The sequence below is a fragment of the Panthera tigris genome, chromosome D2 (assembly GCF_018350195.1).
Source record: "Panthera tigris isolate Pti1 chromosome D2, P.tigris_Pti1_mat1.1, whole genome shotgun sequence".
Taxonomy (NCBI): Eukaryota; Metazoa; Chordata; class Mammalia; order Carnivora; family Felidae; genus Panthera; species Panthera tigris.
Window position 1 is genome coordinate 40,178,084 of NC_056670.1, and position 19,874 is coordinate 40,197,957.

General features: G+C 42.2%; 1 protein-coding gene across 4 annotated transcripts in view; it reads left to right on the top strand.

Annotated features, from left to right (window-relative positions):
- The first annotated feature begins 266 nt into the window (after window positions 1-266).
- Window positions 267-19,874, top strand: part of NRG3 (neuregulin 3) — a 1,045,385-nt gene continuing 1,025,777 nt past the window's right edge. For all 4 annotated transcript variants that reach the window (XM_042960817.1, XM_042960818.1, XM_042960819.1 and 1 more), the window contains exon 1: window positions 267-1,101. In XM_042960817.1, the coding sequence (XP_042816751.1) occupies window positions 267-1,101 (835 nt within the window). The remainder of the gene's footprint in view (window positions 1,102-19,874) is intronic.

The window sequence follows — 19,874 nt, forward strand, 5'->3', positions numbered from 1 at the left end:
GCCCCTCTTCCGCGCTCCTCGCCGCCCCCTCCCCGGCCCGCGTCCCCTCCCCCGCTCCTCTCCTCCCCGCCCGCCGCCCGCCTCTCGGGGGGAGGGGCGTGGGGGCAGGGAGCCGATTTGCATGCGGCCGCCGCGGCCGCTGCCTGCGCCCGAGCCCGCCGCCGCCGCCGCCGCCGCCGCCGGAGCCCGCGCCCGCGCCCGGCCCGCGCGGCCCCATGCCTCTGGCGCGGCCCTCGGGGGGGCGAAGGTGAAGACCGGCTCCTAGGATGAGTGAAGGTGCGGCCGCTGCCTCGCCACCTGGAGCCGCTTCGGCAGCCGCCGCCTCGGCCGAGGAGGGCACCGCGGCGGCTGCGGCGGCGGCAGCGGCGGGCGGGGGCCCGGACGGCGGCGGCGAAGGGGCGGCCGAGCCCCCCCGGGAGTTACGCTGTAGCGACTGCATCGTGTGGAACCGGCAGCAGACGTGGCTGTGCGTGGTGCCTCTGTTCATCGGCTTCATCGGCCTGGGGCTCAGCCTCATGCTCCTCAAATGGATCGTGGTGGGCTCCGTCAAGGAATACGTGCCCACCGACCTGGTGGACTCCAAGGGGATGGGCCAGGACCCCTTCTTCCTCTCCAAGCCCAGCTCGTTCCCCAAGGCCATGGAGACCACCACCACGACCACTTCCACTGCGTCCCCCGCCACCCCCTCCGCCGGCGGCGCCGCCTCTTCCAGGACGCCCAACCGGATTAGCACCCGCCTGACGACCATCACGCGGGCGCCCACTCGCTTTCCCGGACACCGGGTGCCCATCCGGGCCAGCCCGCGCTCCACCACCGCACGAAACACTGCGGCCCCCCCGACGGTCCTGTCCACTACGGCCCCCTTCTTCAGTAGCAGCACGCCGGGCTCCCGACCCCCGGTGCCAGGAACCCCCAGTACCCAGGCAATGCCCTCCTGGCCCACTGCGGCATACGCTACCTCCTCCTACCTTCATGATTCCACTCCGTCCTGGACCCTGTCTCCCTTTCAGGATGCGGCCACCCCCTCCTCCTCCTCCTCCTCCTCGTCTTCCTCCTCCTCTGCCACCACCGCGCCAGAAACGAGCACCAGCCCCAAATTTCGTAAGTGTACACCTGGTCTGAACTCTGATTTACTACTGAGTTTCCGTTTTGCCCTCCTGCTGTCTTTGCTCCCCGCCGCCTGTCTTCTAGCATCCTCCACCCTTCATCCTATTTCAGGTTTGGAGCAGTGAATGAGATAGTTAAAACTGGCCACAAGGGAGGAGAAAGGTGTAGGTCTGTTCAGGGTCAGTGTTGGGGGTGGGGGTGGGGGGGGGCGCGCTAGGAAGCGAAGGGAGGTTGTCAAGCTCCACCCGGCCTACTTCAGCGGGTCCCAGATGAGAACAGATCTCTTCAAAGGGTTAACGCGAGGGCGATCTGTGCTCACTGCAGACCTGCTGGTGAGCTCCCGGATCCGGCTCCTATTGAGAGCTGGGGCGGGAGGGTGGGCCTTCCCAAAAGCACTGAGCCCTTTCCCTGCCCGTAGGAAGGCGAGAAAGAAAAGCACATGCAAATTGACCGACGCTAAACCACAAAGGGAAGTTGTGTCCATGTGGGTGGGTGTGTGTGTGTGGATGGGGGGGGGGGGTGATATTTGATGGAAATGTCGATAGAACGAACCTGTAGGACTACTAGCCGCCCTGACCCGGGCAGGGACCAGGAAGGGTTAATTAGAAGCCATTGGGGGAGGTAGGGAAAGGAGGCGATCCATGGCGGAGGGCTAAACCGATCCCACTCTGCCCATGGCCATTGCAAGGTGTAGAGATTGATTCTTTGGCCTCCCAGAGTGAGTTAAGTAGGGGGAAATGGGAAGGGAGCCCTGCGGAGCTACAGCCTCTAGGGTCCTGACGGAGGAGGAGTTTTTTCAGCGCTGTGAAGCATTTGCTTTTGTTCGTTTCCCAAAGGTGGGGTGTGAACCTCATCTCCCCTCTCTCTGTGCCAGAAAAATATAAGGAATGGGATAGTTCTCTGCACTCCAGGGGAGAACGTCCAGCCCTTTTGAAACCGGTCACTCTGTGAATGTGGCATCTTCAACCACAGGGCGATTGCTGCCCATACTGGCCAGTTTACCTCAAGAGTGATAGATCTCTATTTATTCGTATGGATGGTGTATCTCTTCTCTGTATCTTTTCAAATGTTTTGTGTGACTAATTGACCTCCCATCCCACCCCCCACCTTGCTCTTATTCTAAGGAAATTTTAGAAAGCTTTTCAATCTGACTGTTGATTAGGATATGGGAAACAGTTTGCAACCTGTGAAGGTTATTTAGGACAAACCCCCAGCCTGCCAGTTCAAGTTCTGTGCAAGCCCGTTCTTCAAAAACTGCCTGGCTATACTCTCTTTCCATCATATTTCTGTTTTGAGCTATAACATCTGGAGAGGAAAGGAAGAGGGCTTATCATTTTCTCTTCAGTAGAAATACCTGGGATGCTTTCAGTCATCTGGAAGTTCATTTTCCTGAACTGTGCTCTCACCCTGGGTGTTATTTAACACTTGAAACTTTTACAGAAAGGATTTAGTGTGTTTGTGGATAAGGTCCAAGAGAAAAATTCCTTAATATCCCTACTCTGGGGGAAAAAATAAGCTAAAGATAAATTGGGAGTCAGGGAGAAGAGGGGAAGGAGGGGATCTGCCACAAACCAGAATGGCAGTCAAACCGGTAACCTGCTGCTTCCCTCTCCTTTGGCTGAAGCAGTCATTTTTGAGAGCATGTTTTCCAAGGAGGTGCTTAGAGGCTTCTCTCAGGAAATCTAGTTTGAGTTTTGTGGAGCATAAAGGATGTGCAAGTGTATGTGTGAACATACTCAGTGGTTTGAAAATATATACGTGTCTATCCGGAAGACCTCGGATTTTTATCTTTCGGTGCAGTTGGTACGGATAATGGAGTGTGGGTGTACTTCCCAACTGGATGTGTGTGTGTATGTGGTGTGCCGGTGGAGGGGGGAGTCTTGCACCTGGGGGGGGGGTATTTCATGTTCTTCCTCAATTGATTTCCTTGCATCCCATTCCGGAGGTCTTTAAAGAAAAGGCCAAGGTAATTATTTCTACCCCTCCATGCTCCTTTTCTACATTTTGTAGAAGGGAATGGCAGCCTGTTTAATAAGTAATGATTATTGACAAGGCTCTCAGCCCCAAGGAAAAGGGAGGGGGTGGAGAATCTGTAAATGGTGTCAGTGTTCGCTTAGACATATAAGCAGTGTTTGTTTTATGTGTATTTGAGGTCCAGCTCTTGGCTCTTTTTAAACCTTCAGTAAGGAGTTGAATTAAGGGATAAAACACAAGTATGCAAATCCAATAGAAACTGACCTGGTTTGCATATATCAACAAGGGAAATTTTAATGAAAGAAAGATTATGTTGTTTCTGTTAAGGATGATTTAACTAGATAGGTTTTTATGGTAATTTAAAGAAAAGGACAGTTTATTTTTTTTTTTATTTTTGGCCCAAGATTATAAGATGATTAACAAAAGGATATAAGGATTTTTTGAGGGATTATTAGCACTGCTACTGTGGGCTGAAGAATGGCCTGAATATCTTGCATTTTATTTTTCATTTGTTTTGATTATGTTACTAAAGTTCCCAGGAGAGAAATTCCCCTTTTTCCTACTTTCCTGCCTTTAGACTTCAGTAGATTTTTGGGGTTTTTTTCCTTCCTTCCTTCCTTCCTTCCTTCCTTCCTTCCTTCCTTCCCTCCCTCCCTCCCTCCCTCCCTCCCTCCCTCCCTCCCTCCCTCCCTCCCTCCCTGCTTTTTCCTCTTGTTTTAGTGAAAGTCATGAATTGTGTTGTAGCACCTGAGGACAGCTAAGGACAGGGCTCTGGTTTTTCAAGACTAAGTCACAAATTCTTTAATGGCCAGGGTCCTTGCTCTTGAATTGAACATCTCAGGGCTTACAGAATGAATGTCTCTGTGTTCCTGTTAGGTCACTCAGTAGGATTCTGTCTGTAAAGGCAACACAGATCTTTGGAGGAAAAAAGCCTGGTTCACTTTAGAATCAACACATTTGCTGATGGGTAGTAGGCAAAACAAAAGCTGTTTTTGTTATGAGGCAGGCTCAGTTTAGAAGACTCTAATTTTCTGTAGGATCAAAGATGAAGAAAGATTGAACTTAAAACACAGAGGGAGAGGAAGGGCTTGAAGTTGACTAGTCTCTTGTTCCCCTCCAACCTTTAGACCATGAGCTGGACCAAAACTTTGTTCAGTGTTACTGGGGTCACTTGGGTTCCTGGTTGGTTGTCCGGAATTTGCTTTAGGTTCAGATGTTTTAGAAACAAATATTTTAAATGTGTTGCCACTAGATTATTTCATCAAAACATCCTTGAAGCATTTTACCTCTGAAAGTTTTGATTAGTTCACAGATTTTTCAAGCTGAAAGGAGATTTACTACAGACAGTAGAACAGTGATTTTGACTAGTGTACAAACAGCTTTTTAACAGCACATTGAATTCTATTTTTAGACTTGAAACTTATATGTAGAATGTTGTCAATACAAGTCTGGATTGTTATTTTACTCAGCAGGAAGCACTGTTTTCACAGTTAAAAGTCCAGAGTCATTGGCTAAATTCAAATACAAAGAACCACTTTTAATTGGGTAGTTTTTGGGTCCTGTTTGGAAGGTGTATAGTATTTACAGTAAGTAAGATCACGAATCTCAAATAGTGTAGTTAGTGAAGAGATAAATGTAAAATGTATCCTTGATGTGTCAACATGCTTTGTGGGTAATTTTAATATAACCAAGTCTATTTAAGTAAAACTTTACCTAATCATACCTGTTGTAATTTTGAAGACTGCCATTGATAACAGAGTATCTTCCTGTCTGTTCTTTTAGAAACATTTAGTCTTTCAGTAAGAGTACTCTTAGTTGTTTTATAGCAGCCTTAGGCATAATTTGTTTAAATGAAGTTACTCCTACGTATTGTCTTTTGTACACATGAATTGAATCCTTCAGAGGAACTCCAACAGAGCAGGTGTGGGCCCCAGTCATGTGCAGTAGCCATTGTGAGAGGATTAGGAGCTCGAGGTCAGTATTTCTTATGAAATCCAATTGAGAACTTTTTTAGGAGCACGTGCTGCAACCTGAGTATGCTTTGATTTCGTTGGCCTTAATATAAGATTATGAGACTTTTCTGCTTTAATCAGTTACACTGTATGTTTTGCCCTTTGGACAACTTATGTTGTGCTTCATCATCCTCACACACACAAGAAACACAGGGCAGGGGCAGGTGTGGGCATAGAACTGGCAAAGCTCTTTCTAGAGCCATTTTTAGTTTGGTCTTAGGGTGGTTTAAGCCTTCCTCTCAGTTCCCCATGACTGAGATAAGGGGTTGGGAATGCTGTTACTAATTGAAAGTACCTTTTGCAGGGTTGATGGGTGAATCCAGCCACCTTTTGTATTTGTGCTCTGTTTCCTGGATAGCCTTTTTTGAACACGGTGTTGAACCACAAACTCATCGGAAAGGGAAAAACCTCAGCAGATAAACGATAGAAGCTGGTTTGTGGGGACTTCTCTCTGTTACTAAAGAAGCCAACTTTCTAAATCCAAGCTGGGCCAGAAGCAAGAGTACTGGGGCAGAGTGTGAACACAGTGCCATCCTGGGAGGTCCGGCGTGCAGATGAACAGGACCTCTCTTCCCTTGGGAATACTTCCCCCAGCTCTTCCTCCTCTCCACACCACAATGAGAAGGAGGCAGATTTTCAACTTGCTTCTTTTGTAGAAATTCTTTCCTCATAGCCTCTGGTATCCAGTGCCAAGGATATCTTGATATTCTATCTGGGATGTTGAAAATGGAACATGAAAGTTGGCCCTGAAATATATAAGAACAAGGGAAGAGCCATAAATCTAAGTCTGTAAAAGGCATTTGAATTGCTTGTAAATAGAATGGAAATTCATTTTTCTCCCTTTGAGTCTGTTTTTATCATTAGACTTTTGTGTTGGGTGAGGCAGAGCCATACTGGGTTGACAAATACCACTGAGACATTTTGAGATCCCAGAAGTTTTTCTTGTCTGTACTCAGAAAAGCATTTCCTCCAGAACCATATACATATTGAAAGGGCCAGGGAATACCCTTGTTTAAAGTCTTGTTATATCTGGATGAAAACCTACCAAAGTAGGTCTTTTGTATTTGTGTAATTATTAATGGAAGTTTTAGGATAGATTCTTTGATTTTCCATCTTTGCCACTGTTTCATTAGGACTTCTCTTATTCCTGTTGAATAATGGCTCTTTTGAAGATTCCTTACAGACTTCCGATTTTTTTTAATCCCTTTATTTCTTAGATTATAGTATAAACAGTAGTCTTTAAAATTTTTCTTTGGTATTCTTAACATCTCTGGGTCATTTCAAGTTGTTATAGAAGTCAGCCTTCCAGGTAAGATGATCTTAGATTAAGTTGATGTAGAAAGTTAAGAAAAGAAGTCTACTCATTTATGCAGTTGAGTTAGTAAACTGTCTTGGTGTGTTATTTATTTATAGTTTATTTTGAGAGAGTGTGAATGGGGGATGGGCAGAGAGAATGAGAAAGCAAGAGAAGGAGAGAGAATCCCAAACAGACTCTGAAGTGTCATCACAGAACCCAGTGCAGGGCTTGAACTCACAAACTGTGAGATCAATACCTGAGCCCAAGTCAGATGCTCAACCGACTGAGCCACCCAGGCGCCCTTTGTGCTTTATTTTTTAAATGTAGAAAAAATTTTAAGGATTCCAAAAACTCGGCTGAAGCCTCATGGCCATTTATTGGTATACAAAAATTGGTATACAAATCATACAAATTTTGACTTGTATGTGGAATCGCTTGTTGTGTGATTCCACAAAACAATGGTACAGTTGAACATGATAACATCATGTTATTTATTGAACATCAGTTTGGGGCACCGCAATGCTGGTAGTTAATTGGTTAATTTAAGAAGTCTAGAAAAGTAATAGTTTAAGAAGCAGAGAGTTAAAATAAAGCTTTCTCACATATGTTGATCTAGGGGCAGAGCTTTTTCTTGAAGATGTGTCGATAAGTTTGAGCTTTAGCATCTGTTTCTTTTCCTTGCTTTTCTTTTCTTTTTTCATAAACTGTACCTCTAATTACCTCTTTCTTCTTTGAAGACACTGGTGGAGGAATCTGAACCAGATTGTGTATGGGCATTATACTATTTTCCTTGCCCTGGGTATCTTTTCTAGTCTTCTTGCCCATGCAATTCAAATAACTTTTATTTTATTTTATTTTTTTGTAAACAACTCACCATTTGGAGTTTCTACAAAGCATTCAACTATGTTTCAATAGAAACTAGAGTTCTGTTTCATTTCCACAATCATATGTCAGTGGCTTCCAACAAATTTAAGTCAATCGCATAATTACAGTAAGAGCAACTGGCATAAACAGGTTTGTTGCCCCGGCTGCCCCAAAAGTTGGTCACAGAGGTGTGTGTGCTTCTTGGAGCTTCCCTGGTGGCCTTTTCAACCAGACAGGAGGGCCCAGCAGGGTTCATCTTGCTGGACGGGTGGTGAGAGTCAGCTGGCGACAGTCAGCTGGCTCAGCGGAGCTAGGTTAAGAAAGTGACTGCTTTTTGTGACGGTGACAAAGATTTGCATTAACAAAACAAAAACAAAAGCAAAACCCATAGCCTTAAATCTAGTGATAAGTCTGCAACCTCAAAGAACCATTGTTCTCTGAACCTTAACTTCCTTTACTGGGATAATGAGGGTCATGATAATTACCTGCCTCCTATACCACTTGTAAAAGGGTATGTAAGCTGCAAAACGCTCTACTGTTTATATGTCCAGAGAAATGGTAAGTGGATAGACTGGGTATTTTCCTCCAAGAACACATCAGGCTGTTGAATTCAGTTGAGATATCGGAGCTAGTTTGCTACCTAGCTTGAGGGATATTTTATCACAATGAGAGATTATTGTTCTTGTATGCCCTTGGATCTTTCTGTATTCCTCTCGGATACCCTGGCATACACAGTAGAATATGGTGTGGAAATCTACCTCAAATCACCTTGGAAATTTTGTCTATTCCACAAACTGGAGCCCACCATTTCTCACCCTTTGCTTGGTGTGCTTTTTTTAAACGCTTATTTTGGACATGCATTTATCAAAGAGAGGAACTGAAGTTTGGGGGGGTGGGATATGAGTGAGATTGTTGGGTTATCTGGAAACCTGAAATTTACAGAAATCTTTAGGTTTCTTGATGAAAGAAAAAATGCCCTATGCCTCTCTTTGTTTCCATTCCCACACTGTCTTGTTGTCATTGAGTCTTTGGAGTTTGGAGAGAACTTCAGTAAAAACAGGCGATCTCTGCATTGCATTCTGTTCCCCTCTTTTCTTAGAAGTTACTGTGAATTAAGCCCCAGAGGATTGATAGGTTGCTCGGATCCATCAAAGAGCTCTTTTAGATGTATACCTTTGCACTTTGGGGAACTTTACTGTTAGCATTTTGAAAACATCTGGTCCTGTGTTTGTTGTAAACGTAATCCTCAATTATATTTCAAAGTTTACTTTTTTGTTACAAGCTTTTATTTTTCAAGACAGGTTGGTGCGTGTAAGTAAATCATAGCTTTTGCCATTCCCAGGCATAAAAAGAGACGAGTCAGAAACAAGCCTGCAAACTGAATTGAGAATTAAGTTTAATAATAGAAGTTTAGCAGCTTCCAGTGATAAGATTTTCTCTTCTTAGAAGTGATAGTGCGTATCATGGATACAATGTAGGCTAAAAGAGCATTAGGAAAATAAATAAGATCATCTGAATGTGTGCAGCTATTTTAGCATGAGTACATTAGAGCCAGAGTTAATAGAATTTTTATGCTAAATGTTTGATAAGAATTCCTGAACATATTAGCCTGCCTCTTATGATACACATCCCATGACTACATGTGATCGTAGTCATGATCTTCCTGTGAATTGCCAGTGAGTTAGAACTTTACTAAGAGAAAAATCCCAGTCTTATCATCGTTTTAGGATCAGGCTCTGTTGGTTTCCGAGTCATGATTTTTGCTTGTAGAAGTGCAGAAGAATTCTTCACAGAAGCTCAGTCTTGGAATGGGCTTGAGAATTCAGCAAATAACAATGAGAGTTGCTATTTGTGGAATTTTACTGTGTGCCAGGAGAGCAAGCACTTTACATATTTATTTATTGCCCTATTTATTGTCTTATTTATTGATTGAATCAAGGACACAAAGACAATCATCTCGGCCAGTGGCCTAGGTATGATTATCTCACTCATGCAGGTACTTGAACCTGGCCTGGAGTGGTTCTGTTAATTTGCGAAGGACCTGCTAAGTGGCATAGTTTGAAGGATCAGGAAGACCGAATGATACTCTTTTACAGGTAATCTCTCCCTACCCCAAATCCTAATCCATTAGTAAGAATGTATCCATGTCTGTGTACATGGCTTCTTTCAAGCCCTTAGCTCAGGGACAGTGGCATTTGGCTTCGTAAACTCCACAAATGACATATTTGCTCTATATCTTTTTTTTTTTTTTTTTTTTTGCTGTAGTAAAGGGGAACCTTTTTTTTTTTTTTTTTAATGTTTATTCATCTTTGAGAGAGAGCATGAATGGGGAGGGGGCAGAGAGAGGGACAGAGGATCTGAAGCGGGCTCTGAGCTGACAGCAGAGAGCCGGATGCAGGGCTCCAACTCATGAACCGTGAGATCCTGACCTGAGTGGAAGTCAGACGCTCAACCAACTGAGCCACCCAGGTGTCCCAAAGGGAGCCTTTTAAACCAGAGAAATTGTCCTGGTTTTCAGTCCAAGGAGAAATTTAGGGGATGTTTCAACAAAAGCTAAAGAATGTATTCTCTAAACTTGTATTCCTCGATCTTCTCTTTTGTCCTGTGGCTGCTTGTTGGTGATTCAGTAGACCAATGATAAAGAACAGCTACAGACTTTATTTCTCTGCTTCCTAATATCCAGCCAAAATAGTCTTCTCTGACCATTCCAAACTTGCTCTTGATTATGGTAGTTACTGCATCATATGCTGAGACTGACCAATGGAAATGTATCAGGGAACATTTGGATTCATAGCCTTGCGGTCCTACAGACTGAACTACCAACCCTAACAGATAAATATCGGGTGTTGTACCATGTAGTGTCTCCTGCAGAGCATCTGTATTCCCTCTTGGAACTATACTCCAGGGTACCCACCCTTGACTTTTTAGCCAGTACTCCAAAGAAGAGTAACATTGGTGAGACTCTGATAGTCTGCGAGGAACACCCCATGCTGGACTCCAGTCACTGCTTACTTCTTTGACATTTCTGTCTAGCAAGGATCTCTAAGGAAAAGAACCATTCTGTTGGTTAAAGTGAAAGATGATTGGGATTTCTATTTCTGCAAACTTACGAAAAGAAAACAGGAATTGGTCAAATCCCAAGATTGGTTTATTACAGTTTTTGAATAGTCATGCTGAAGGATAGGAATACTGTAATGTGAGGGAACCTGCCTTGTCAAAATCCCCATCAGACTATGAATGAATCATGTAGACTGAGAATGACAGCTGTACTCATCAAGAAGAGGGGAAGTGAGATTGCTTTTCCAAATTGATAAACAAAAGATTTTTTGGCATGATGGCAACATCTAGACTCCAGGAATGAAAAAGTAAAAATGGAGTGCAGAAATGTTTATATTATACACTATCTTGACTGAATTCTATTTAACTGACTTTTCTGTATGGGATTCTATTTCTGGATTGAAAAACTCACCAATGCGCCTTTCATGTTGAACAGCCCCAGTTCATTGGGTGTCAGCCTTCACCAAATGAGAGGTGTGTTTACCAAGTCGTAGTTGTATCTAAATCTATTTATGCTTGTTCTTGTTACTGTAATGAGGTAATGTATTCCAACAGGATGCAAACCCATGAATTAATTGTGGTTTCTGTGAGAACTAAGTTGTTTACTTTGGATATACTCCTTAAAGATAAGTCACTTTAAAAACAATGCTTGTTGGAGAAGTTGTGGGCAAGTTTAAGGTAGCATATACTGGGGCGCCTGGGTGGCGCAGTCGGTTGGGCGTCCGACTTCAGCCAGGTCACGATCTCGCAGTCCGTGAGTTCGAGCCCCGCGTCAGGCTCTGGGCTGATGGCTCAGAGCCTGGAGCCTGTTTCCGATTCTGTGTCTCCCTCTCTCTCTCTGCCCCTCCCCCGTTCATGCTCTGTCTCTCTCTGTCCCAAAAATAAATAAATGTTGAAAAAAAAAAAATTTTTTTTAAGGTAGCATATACTTACATATCCATGAGAAATCTGCACTTGGATTGTTTCACATGTGGCTTTATGTTCTCATTCCATAATAAATAAACTCAAATGGAAACATTGCAGTGTGTAAGTTGGGTGTGGTTTTTCATAAGAAAGGTAACAGAAATTTAGTGAAAAGCCTTAAATTCTGTAGCCAAATATTTGGCAAGTGAATGTAAATTTATATGGTTTAGGTTAAAATGAAATAAATTATAAATAAAGTAAATTTTACTTTGGCCATGTGATAGATTCACAAAACTATTAAATTGTATTTTTAATAATTTAAAATATACTGTAAAGTGTTTAGTATAAATTGTCTAAAACTTTGGATAGAAAATTATATAAAGTTCCAATTCTATTAAGCTATGCAGATTAATAGATGGATTTAATGTATACAGTAACTATATTCAAAGGAAGTATACCACATTGTTAATGGTGGTGATTTCTGGATTGTGGAATGGGAATGCTGCTTAATTCCATTGTATTTTGCTGTATTTTCTGTCTTATTTAACGGTCACGAATTCTCTCTCTGGTTAGAAGTTATTAAACTTTTGGAAAAGTAGAGAATACGTTCCATGAATCAGTTCAATTATTGGTCTGGGTGAAGTTTTTGTTTTCTTTTCAGTCCAAGTATTTGTGTCTTGATTGGTGGTGTCAGCATTAAAGTGTTGGCTGAGTTGCATTCCTGCTGTGAAATGCACATGCGTAGACATATAAATGCATTTCATTTGCTCATGGGAAATAATGCCTTATTGAAGGCAGAGTATCTTACCTTGAGCTTTTGATTATTAACCTTGACCTTATAAGTATGAAGAAGATGGAGGTTTAATGAGTTACTTAATGGCTCTTGCAGCCTGCAGATGTTGGGCAGTCTTTGGTAGTGTATCTTGGGATGGACATAGGCAGTAGAAGTCAATCAGTTGTGTATATGTATAGACCGATTATCTGGTCTGTTTTAAGGATCACATGAAAGCAGAATACAAAGGCTAGTTTGAAGTGGTTGGTCTTAGAAGGAAGGCTGAGGTCAAATGAGAACAGGTGGGATGACCAGTTCAAACATTTTCTAGATGCTGTAAACCTCTCACAGAATCATAAGATACTTTTTCTACTAATGTTAGGTGGTTCCACTACAGATAGATAAATTCCATAGGCCGATGGACAGTAGTGACTTGTAGAGAACATAAATCTTTGGTGACGAATTGTGCTCAAAATCTTTTAGGCTAGCTCACAAATACATTGGTGAACGGAAAGAGTCAGAACAAAAGTAGGACTCTGTTAATATAATGTTGAATGTTAGAGGTCAAGGTAGTGAGTCTTTTGGGGAAGTGACAGGTAGTGAATGGAGAGACCCATGATATGAGGCTTTAAGATAATGATAATATCTGCTTCTTGATCTGGGTGTTAATTACATGGGTGAGTTCTATTGGTCAAAATTCATCAAGCTCTATATATCAATACAAACTTAAAAATAGAAGAGAAATCTTTCAGATCATTCCTTTGGAGTTCAGTTCATGCTACCAGGGTGGTGGCCTGCGTGTGTGGATTTTTCCAGTGGATCATAATGCTGTGTTTGTTGTTCATGCCACACAGTCTAACAGGTGCGAAGAGGGTCTTTCTGGCTTTAGAAACTTAGAAAAAACTTGTGTTTTTTTTTTTTAATTTTTATTTTTTTACATTTTATTTATTTTTGATAGACAGAGCACAAGTGGAGGAGGGGCAGAGAGAGACAGAGATACAGAATCTGAAGCAAGCTCCAGGCTCCGAGGTGTCAGCACAGAGCCCGACGTGGGGCTCGAACTCAAAAACCGTGAGATCATGACCTGAGCCAAAGTCGATGCTTAACCAGCTGAGCCACGCAGGCGCCCCACTTGTGTTTATACTAAATAAGATTTTCTTTCACCCATATCAGGAGTGTTTCTGATGCAGCATGAGCTACCACACTTTTCACACATCTTACACATCTTACACGCATCTTACATACATCTCACGCTTTACTTACAAGTAGAACCATACTTGTATCCTAATAGTGATTGTATCACAGTTCTGCAGCATTCGAGTGCACGACCCATAAGAAAGATAATTCATTGTCTACATTTATGGTTTTGTTGGGAAGACCAGAACAGATGTACCAGAGAATGGTCAAGTGCCAAAGTGTATGATTCCGACTGAAAAAGTGTATTAGGCCATTTCAGGAAGTAGTGATGAAAGCAGACATAAGTGATTTCAGTGGAGAATTTGTTTAGGCAGAGAAGTGGAGAAATGGGGCCAAGGGGGAATTAACAAAGTTAGAAGTGTGCATGCACCCCTTTGTGTGGAAGCCAGTGAGGGGTCTGGCCTGATGGGCAGAGAGGGTCTGTCTTGGAATTAGTGAGGCAGCATCATCTTTTCCTTAGGACAAGGCCTGATTAAGGAGGGAGGGTTTGAGAGGACATGGCTAGGCTGCTATGGGAAACAACAGTCAGGGTTGGTGCAAGCAAGTGGCACAATATCTGATATTTTCAGAAGATGCAAGGTCTCCAGGATGACTTGGAGGGAGAAGCAAGCAGCAAGTTGTGAAGGTTCTCCAAGGCTAATTTGTCCCAAAGCATTTAAAGATATGGTCTGTGATTTGTGCTGAATATATTTAAGTAGTGACTTCCTTCCAGCACCTCTTCAGAGTGCGCAAGGAGGAAAAGAATGGGTGTGTTTAAAAATGTTTAGTTTTTTTTTTTTTTGCATAGTCATATCAACACAGATTTAACCTCAAAATAGTAGCTTTCGAATATCTAAAAATTTGCAAGATACAAGGAGAATAGCCAGCAGAAACTCTTGATTTTACTTAAAAAGTGACTGCCTTGAGAATTTTCAGAGGCAAAAAGTACTTTATGAATTGATTGCCGCATCACCCCTGTGAGGTCCTCTTTCCAGAAGCTACTGTCAACACCTTTTTGGATTGAATGCTGACATCCCATGGCAATTAAAAGGCAATGGCACTGTTGATCTCATCACACGGTGGGGAAAGAGGGAGGGGAGGCACTGCTGCTTCCAGATGGTTCTGAGGATGGCTGTGTGTAAGATGAGGCTCTCCCTTGGCCTGCCGGAGCCCCTGTCCTAGACAAGAACTACATCCCTTCTTCTACGTATCCAACAGCTAAAATTATTGTGCTGCCTGCCTTTGTTTAGTATAAAGAACCTTCAGATGAGAATCACATTCATCACTCTTGCCAGCTTACTTGGTTGTTCATTGTTACCAGATAGAGGGGCTATAACACCATTGTAAGCATGAATGTTACATCAGTATTAATAGCCCACATCGTCTCTCCTCTGTTTTTCACTGATCAGATAATTTTCACTGATGTCAACCTTTATAAGAAACCAGCTGACATATACTAGTGTTATTTACTTGCCTTACTTTCAGTTTATCTTTTTTCTTTTTTTTTGACTTAGATAAAGGTGCCTTTTGCAGTTATTTGTTTGGGTCTTTGTGTATTTGATCAGAAGATATCTTTGAAAGGAAAGCAGCATAGCTGTAGATGGGATCTTAACAAAGTCAGTATCAAATCTGTGTTTCCCCTTCACTTGGTTTTGTAAGCTTCTGAGTGACCTTCTGTGGTACCACACTGGTGCTCATCTTTCATCATGAGCAGCTCTGAGTAATTTATGACAAATAATGAAATGCCGTATCCTACAATGCACTGCAAATGGCTGAGTGTTGTAAAAGTCTAAAGAGCTCTATTACTTCTAAATGACTAGATAACACAAAAATGTTAACCCTAAAGAAAAAAGGTCCAGCAAAACATGCTGTTTACGAAGCACAGTCTTCCTGCCTGATACCTTCTGTAGGCTCTCAGCGCTGAACTCCGCAGGGTCTGGGCTGGCGTCTGAACAGTTCTTTTCTAGAATGGCGAGGAGACGTTTATGCCTTTCGGCTAGTTGGAGTGGCTAGGAGCAGGAGTGGTTCAGCTATGTGGAGTAGGGGAAGGGAGAAACTTGCAAAGTTTGTTTTCACTTTGAAACCCTTAATTTTTGGGGCGCCTGGGTGGCTCAGTCAGTTAAGCGTCCGACTTCAGCTCAGGTCATGATCTCGCAGTCTGTGAGTTCAAGCCCCGCATCGGGCTCGGTGCTGACAGCTCAGAGCCTGGAGCCTGTTTCGGATTCTGTGTCTCCCTCTCCCTCTGACCCTCCCCCATTCATGCTGTCTCTCTGTCTCAAAAATAAATAAATGTTAAAAAAAAATTAAAAAAAAAAGAAACCCTTAATTTTTTAAAATGGTGCTACCAACGGTAAGGCCCCTGCACAACAGCAGATGCTTGCTTTGGGCACTGATGTTGAAAAGATACTGAACAAGCACAATACATTTTCATCGGAACAAAGCTTTATGGATGGCTGACACTTTTTCAAAATTAACCCTTCTCATGATGTTTGCATTGTGTCGCTTAATCCACATACATAACAACACCTATCAAACATATTATCTAATTTGCAACTCTCAGCTCCCTTGTACTCTACAATGGATTAGTGCAATTGCTAAATGTTGTTCACAGTGAATACGTGTGTTCTCATCCTGGGTGCCATAACATTGCTGCATATGTAAGTGTTAGGGTTTGAAGACCTTAACTGCCAGGTACAGAAAGTCTTTAGGTACTACACTCCCATTGTGAAAATTGAATTAAATTGCTGGGCAGTGATCCCTTTGTACTGACAGGAGAGTCCCTTTGTGAGCAAGCTATAGAGAAGGGTGATCTTTGGCCACCAATACTTTTAAGCTCAAACACTTGGCTGAAATTTGCCACTGAATTTTCTCACATTTCCCCAGACATTATTACTTTGCCAAATGAAATCATCTGTTTCCTCTACTAGAACTGCTTTCTTTCCTCCAGATAGTAGCTACAAGGTAGGAAATGAATTGCATAAAAATAAATTACACATGCTACATTTTGGGACGAGTACCCTTAGCTGTTCCATCAATTTCTTTTCACTGCTGTGCCAGGAAGTCCACTTTAATCTTCAGCTATCAGTTATATGCAATCATTCTGGATCTTCCCAAAATGGAGGTGCCTTTGTGCCAGGAAAATCAGGCTATTTGGATGTCCGAGAATATTTTTGCTTTTGATGAAGAAGGTTAGTTGCCATGTGCCAGGGGAGAGAGAGATTCAAAGAAGTACAGCTATTCCCAGAAGCTTGTTTGAAGAATGGACTGTGTGGCTCAGCTTCCAGACCATCCTACCATCCACCTAAGGTTCGGTGTGGGTAGCAGTGTGGCATTAGCAGTATACCCCACTTTTATAGCTAAGTAACGACTCTGAAGCCTCTGGATATCGTCCAGGCTTTTTTTTTTTTTTTTTTTTTTTTTTTTTTAAATCTCTGTATGCCCAGTCTACCACTTCCTCTCTGATGCTCTGCCATTTTGCAAACTGTGAGCAGAGGAAGCTGAGGAACAGGAGGTGATTTCCATGGAGACAGAGAGAGGTGGGAGAATCTTACCTCAGGGAAGTTTATGTTCCTTGGCTCAATCTTGTTAATTGTTACATTTTTTTTTCTTTGCTTCCAAAGAAAATTAAAAGTAGGGTAATTAGAAGAGTAGTTTTAAAGGGGAGAAAAGTAATTAAGGCCCAGTGGGAAGGCCACTGGACCTGGTTTGGGGATACAGGCCGTTTTCTGCCACTCAGTTGTTTGAGACCTCAGGGTAGACTATTCACTCAGTCTCTGAAATCACAGTTTCTTCTGTGAGTAAAGCTGTTGGACAAGACATTCCCTGAGTCTCTCTGTAGCACAGATTCCCTGAGGCCAAATTCTTAATTTGAGATTAAAGTCTTAGTGGAATTTTTGAATTCCTAATTCTGCTGCCTACCGCCCCCCAACTCTCTCACTTTATCTCCCACCCCACCCTGTTTTTTTTTTTCATTAGTATACTTTTGGTGGGATATTTGGCATTTCAGCATTTACTAATAGCAGTGTTTCAGTGTGCTACATAGGTTGGACTTGGTTATGTCCTTATGTCTGGCGAACTCTGCTTGTTAACAACTTAAAAAAAAAAAAAAAGTCTTATCCTTCCCCTGACAGATGTAGAGCTGTAGCAAGTTGTAGGCCAGTTATTGTGAAGTGTGGTGTGTGATGAAATATGTATATATATAATGAAGTGTGTGTGTATATGTATGTGTGTGTATATATATATATATATATATATAATGAAATGTGTGTATTATTATACATATGAAAGTAAATGGATTTCAAAGACAGAGTTATGAGAAAGCTGGGAGGAATTACTGATAACACACAAAATATTTCATTTGGAAGTATAAATAAATTCATTCAGTTCTAGATGTGACCACAGTGCCTTTCTCCCTTAATTAAACAGAATTCATACTTGCTGAAGTGTTACAAGAACAGAGGACTAAGAAATGGTATCTCTAAGGCACTATTTTACTTACTTATTTTATTTATGTTTATTTATTTTGAGAGAGAGCGCAAGCAAGTGCGAGTGAGCAGGGGAGAGGCAGAGAGAGAGGGAGACAGAATCCCAGGCAGGCTCACACTGTCAGCGCAGAGCCTGATGCAGGGCTCAAACCCACCAACCGTGAGATCATGACCTAAGCTGGAATCAAGAGTCAGATGCCTAACCGACTGAGCCACCAGGTACCCTGGCACTATTGTATATCTTAATGTAAGGCATTATTTCCTAGCATGTTGGTTCATATGAAGATTTTGATGTCAGAATGTGGTTCCATCCATTGGATTAGAACACAGCTCTGAGCCATGAGCCAGAGTGACATTTAACTCAAACTCAAGGTGGCTAGTGTAAATATTTCATCATTTTTTGCAGCACCTTTCTCTGTATTATTATATAGAACATGTTCACCATAGAAAATTGGAAAACATAAACAGTAAGGAAAATAAAGGCAATGTAGTTCTACCACCCAGAGATAATTACTGTTATCTTCCTCTTGAATATTAACCTAATTTTTTTGCTCTGTATTTTTTTTACAAAAATGAAATTATAGGGGCGCCTGGGTGGCTTGGTCGGTTAAGTGTCTGACTTCGGCTCAGGTCATGATCTCACAGTCCGTGAGTTCGAGCCCCGCATCGGGCTCTGTGCTGACAGCTCAGAGCCTGGGGCCTGTTTCAGATTCTGTGTCTCCCTCTCTCTCTGCCCCTCCCCTGTTCATGCTCTGTCTCTCTCTGTCTCAAAAATAAATAAACGTTAAAAAAACTAAAAAAAATGAAATTATACACACTCTAATAACTCTTTTAGCTATTCTTTTGCACTTTATATTAAAATATTTCTTAAAAAAATTTTTTTTATTTTTTAATTTTATTTTTTATTTTTTAAAGTTTACATCCAAATGAGTTAGCATATAATGAAACAATGATTTCAGGAGTAGATTCCTTAATGCCCTTTACCCATTTAGCCTATCCCCCCTCCCACAACCCCTCCAGCAAGCCTCAGTTTGTTCTCCATATTTATGAGTCTCTTCTGTTTTGTCCCCCTCCCTGTTTTTATATTATTTTTGTTTCCCTTCCCTTATGTTCATCTGTTTTGTCTCTTAAAGTTCTCATATGAGTGAAGTCATATGATTTTTGTCTTTCTCTGACTGACTAATTTCACTTAGCATAACACCCTCAAGTTCCATCCATGTTGTTGCAAATGGCAAGATTTCATTCTTTTTGATTGCCGAGTAATACTCCATTGTATATATATACCACATCTTCTTTATCCATTCGTCCATCAGTGGACATTTGCACTCTTTCCATACTTTGGCTATTGTTGATAGTGCTGCTATAAACATGGGGGTGCATGTGTCCCTTCAAAACAGCACACCTGTATCCCATGGATAAATGCCTAAGTAGTGCAATTGCTGGGTCATAGGGTAGTTCTATTTTTAGTTTTTTGAGGAACCTCCATACTGTTTTCCTGAGTGGCTGCACCAGCTTGCATTGCCACCAACAATGCAAAAGAGACCCTCTTTCTCTGCATCCTCGCCAGCATCTGTTGTTGCCTGAGTTGTTCATGTTAGCCATTCTGACAGGTGTGAGGTGGTATCTCATGGTGGTTTTGATTTGTATTTCCCTGATGATGAGTGATGTTGAACATTTTTTCATGTGTCGGCTGGCCATCTGGATGTCTTCCTTGGAGAAGTGTCTATTCATGTCTTTTGCCCATTTCTTTGCTGGATTATTTGTTTTTTGGGTGTTGAGTTTGATAAGTTCTTTATAGGTTTTGGATACTAACCCTTTATCTGATATGTCATTTGCAAATATCTTCTCCCATTCTGTCGGTTGCGGTTGCCTTTTAGTTTTGCTGATTGTTTCCATCACTGTGAAGAAGCTTTTTATTTTGATGAGGTCCCAGTAGTTCATTTTTGCTTTTGTTTCCCTTGCCTCTGGAGACGTGTTGAGTAAGAAGTTGCTGCGGCCAAGATCAAAGAGGTTTTTGCCTGCTTTCTCCTCAAGGATTTTGATGGCTTCCCATCTCACATTGAGGTCTTTCATCCATTTTGAGTTTATTTTTGTGTATGGTGTAAGAAAGTGGTCCAGGTTCATTCTTCTGCATGTTGCTGTCCAGTTTTCCCAGCCCCACTTGCTGAAGAGACTGTCTTTATTCCATTGGATATTCTTTCCTGCTTTGTCAAAGATTGGTTGGCTGT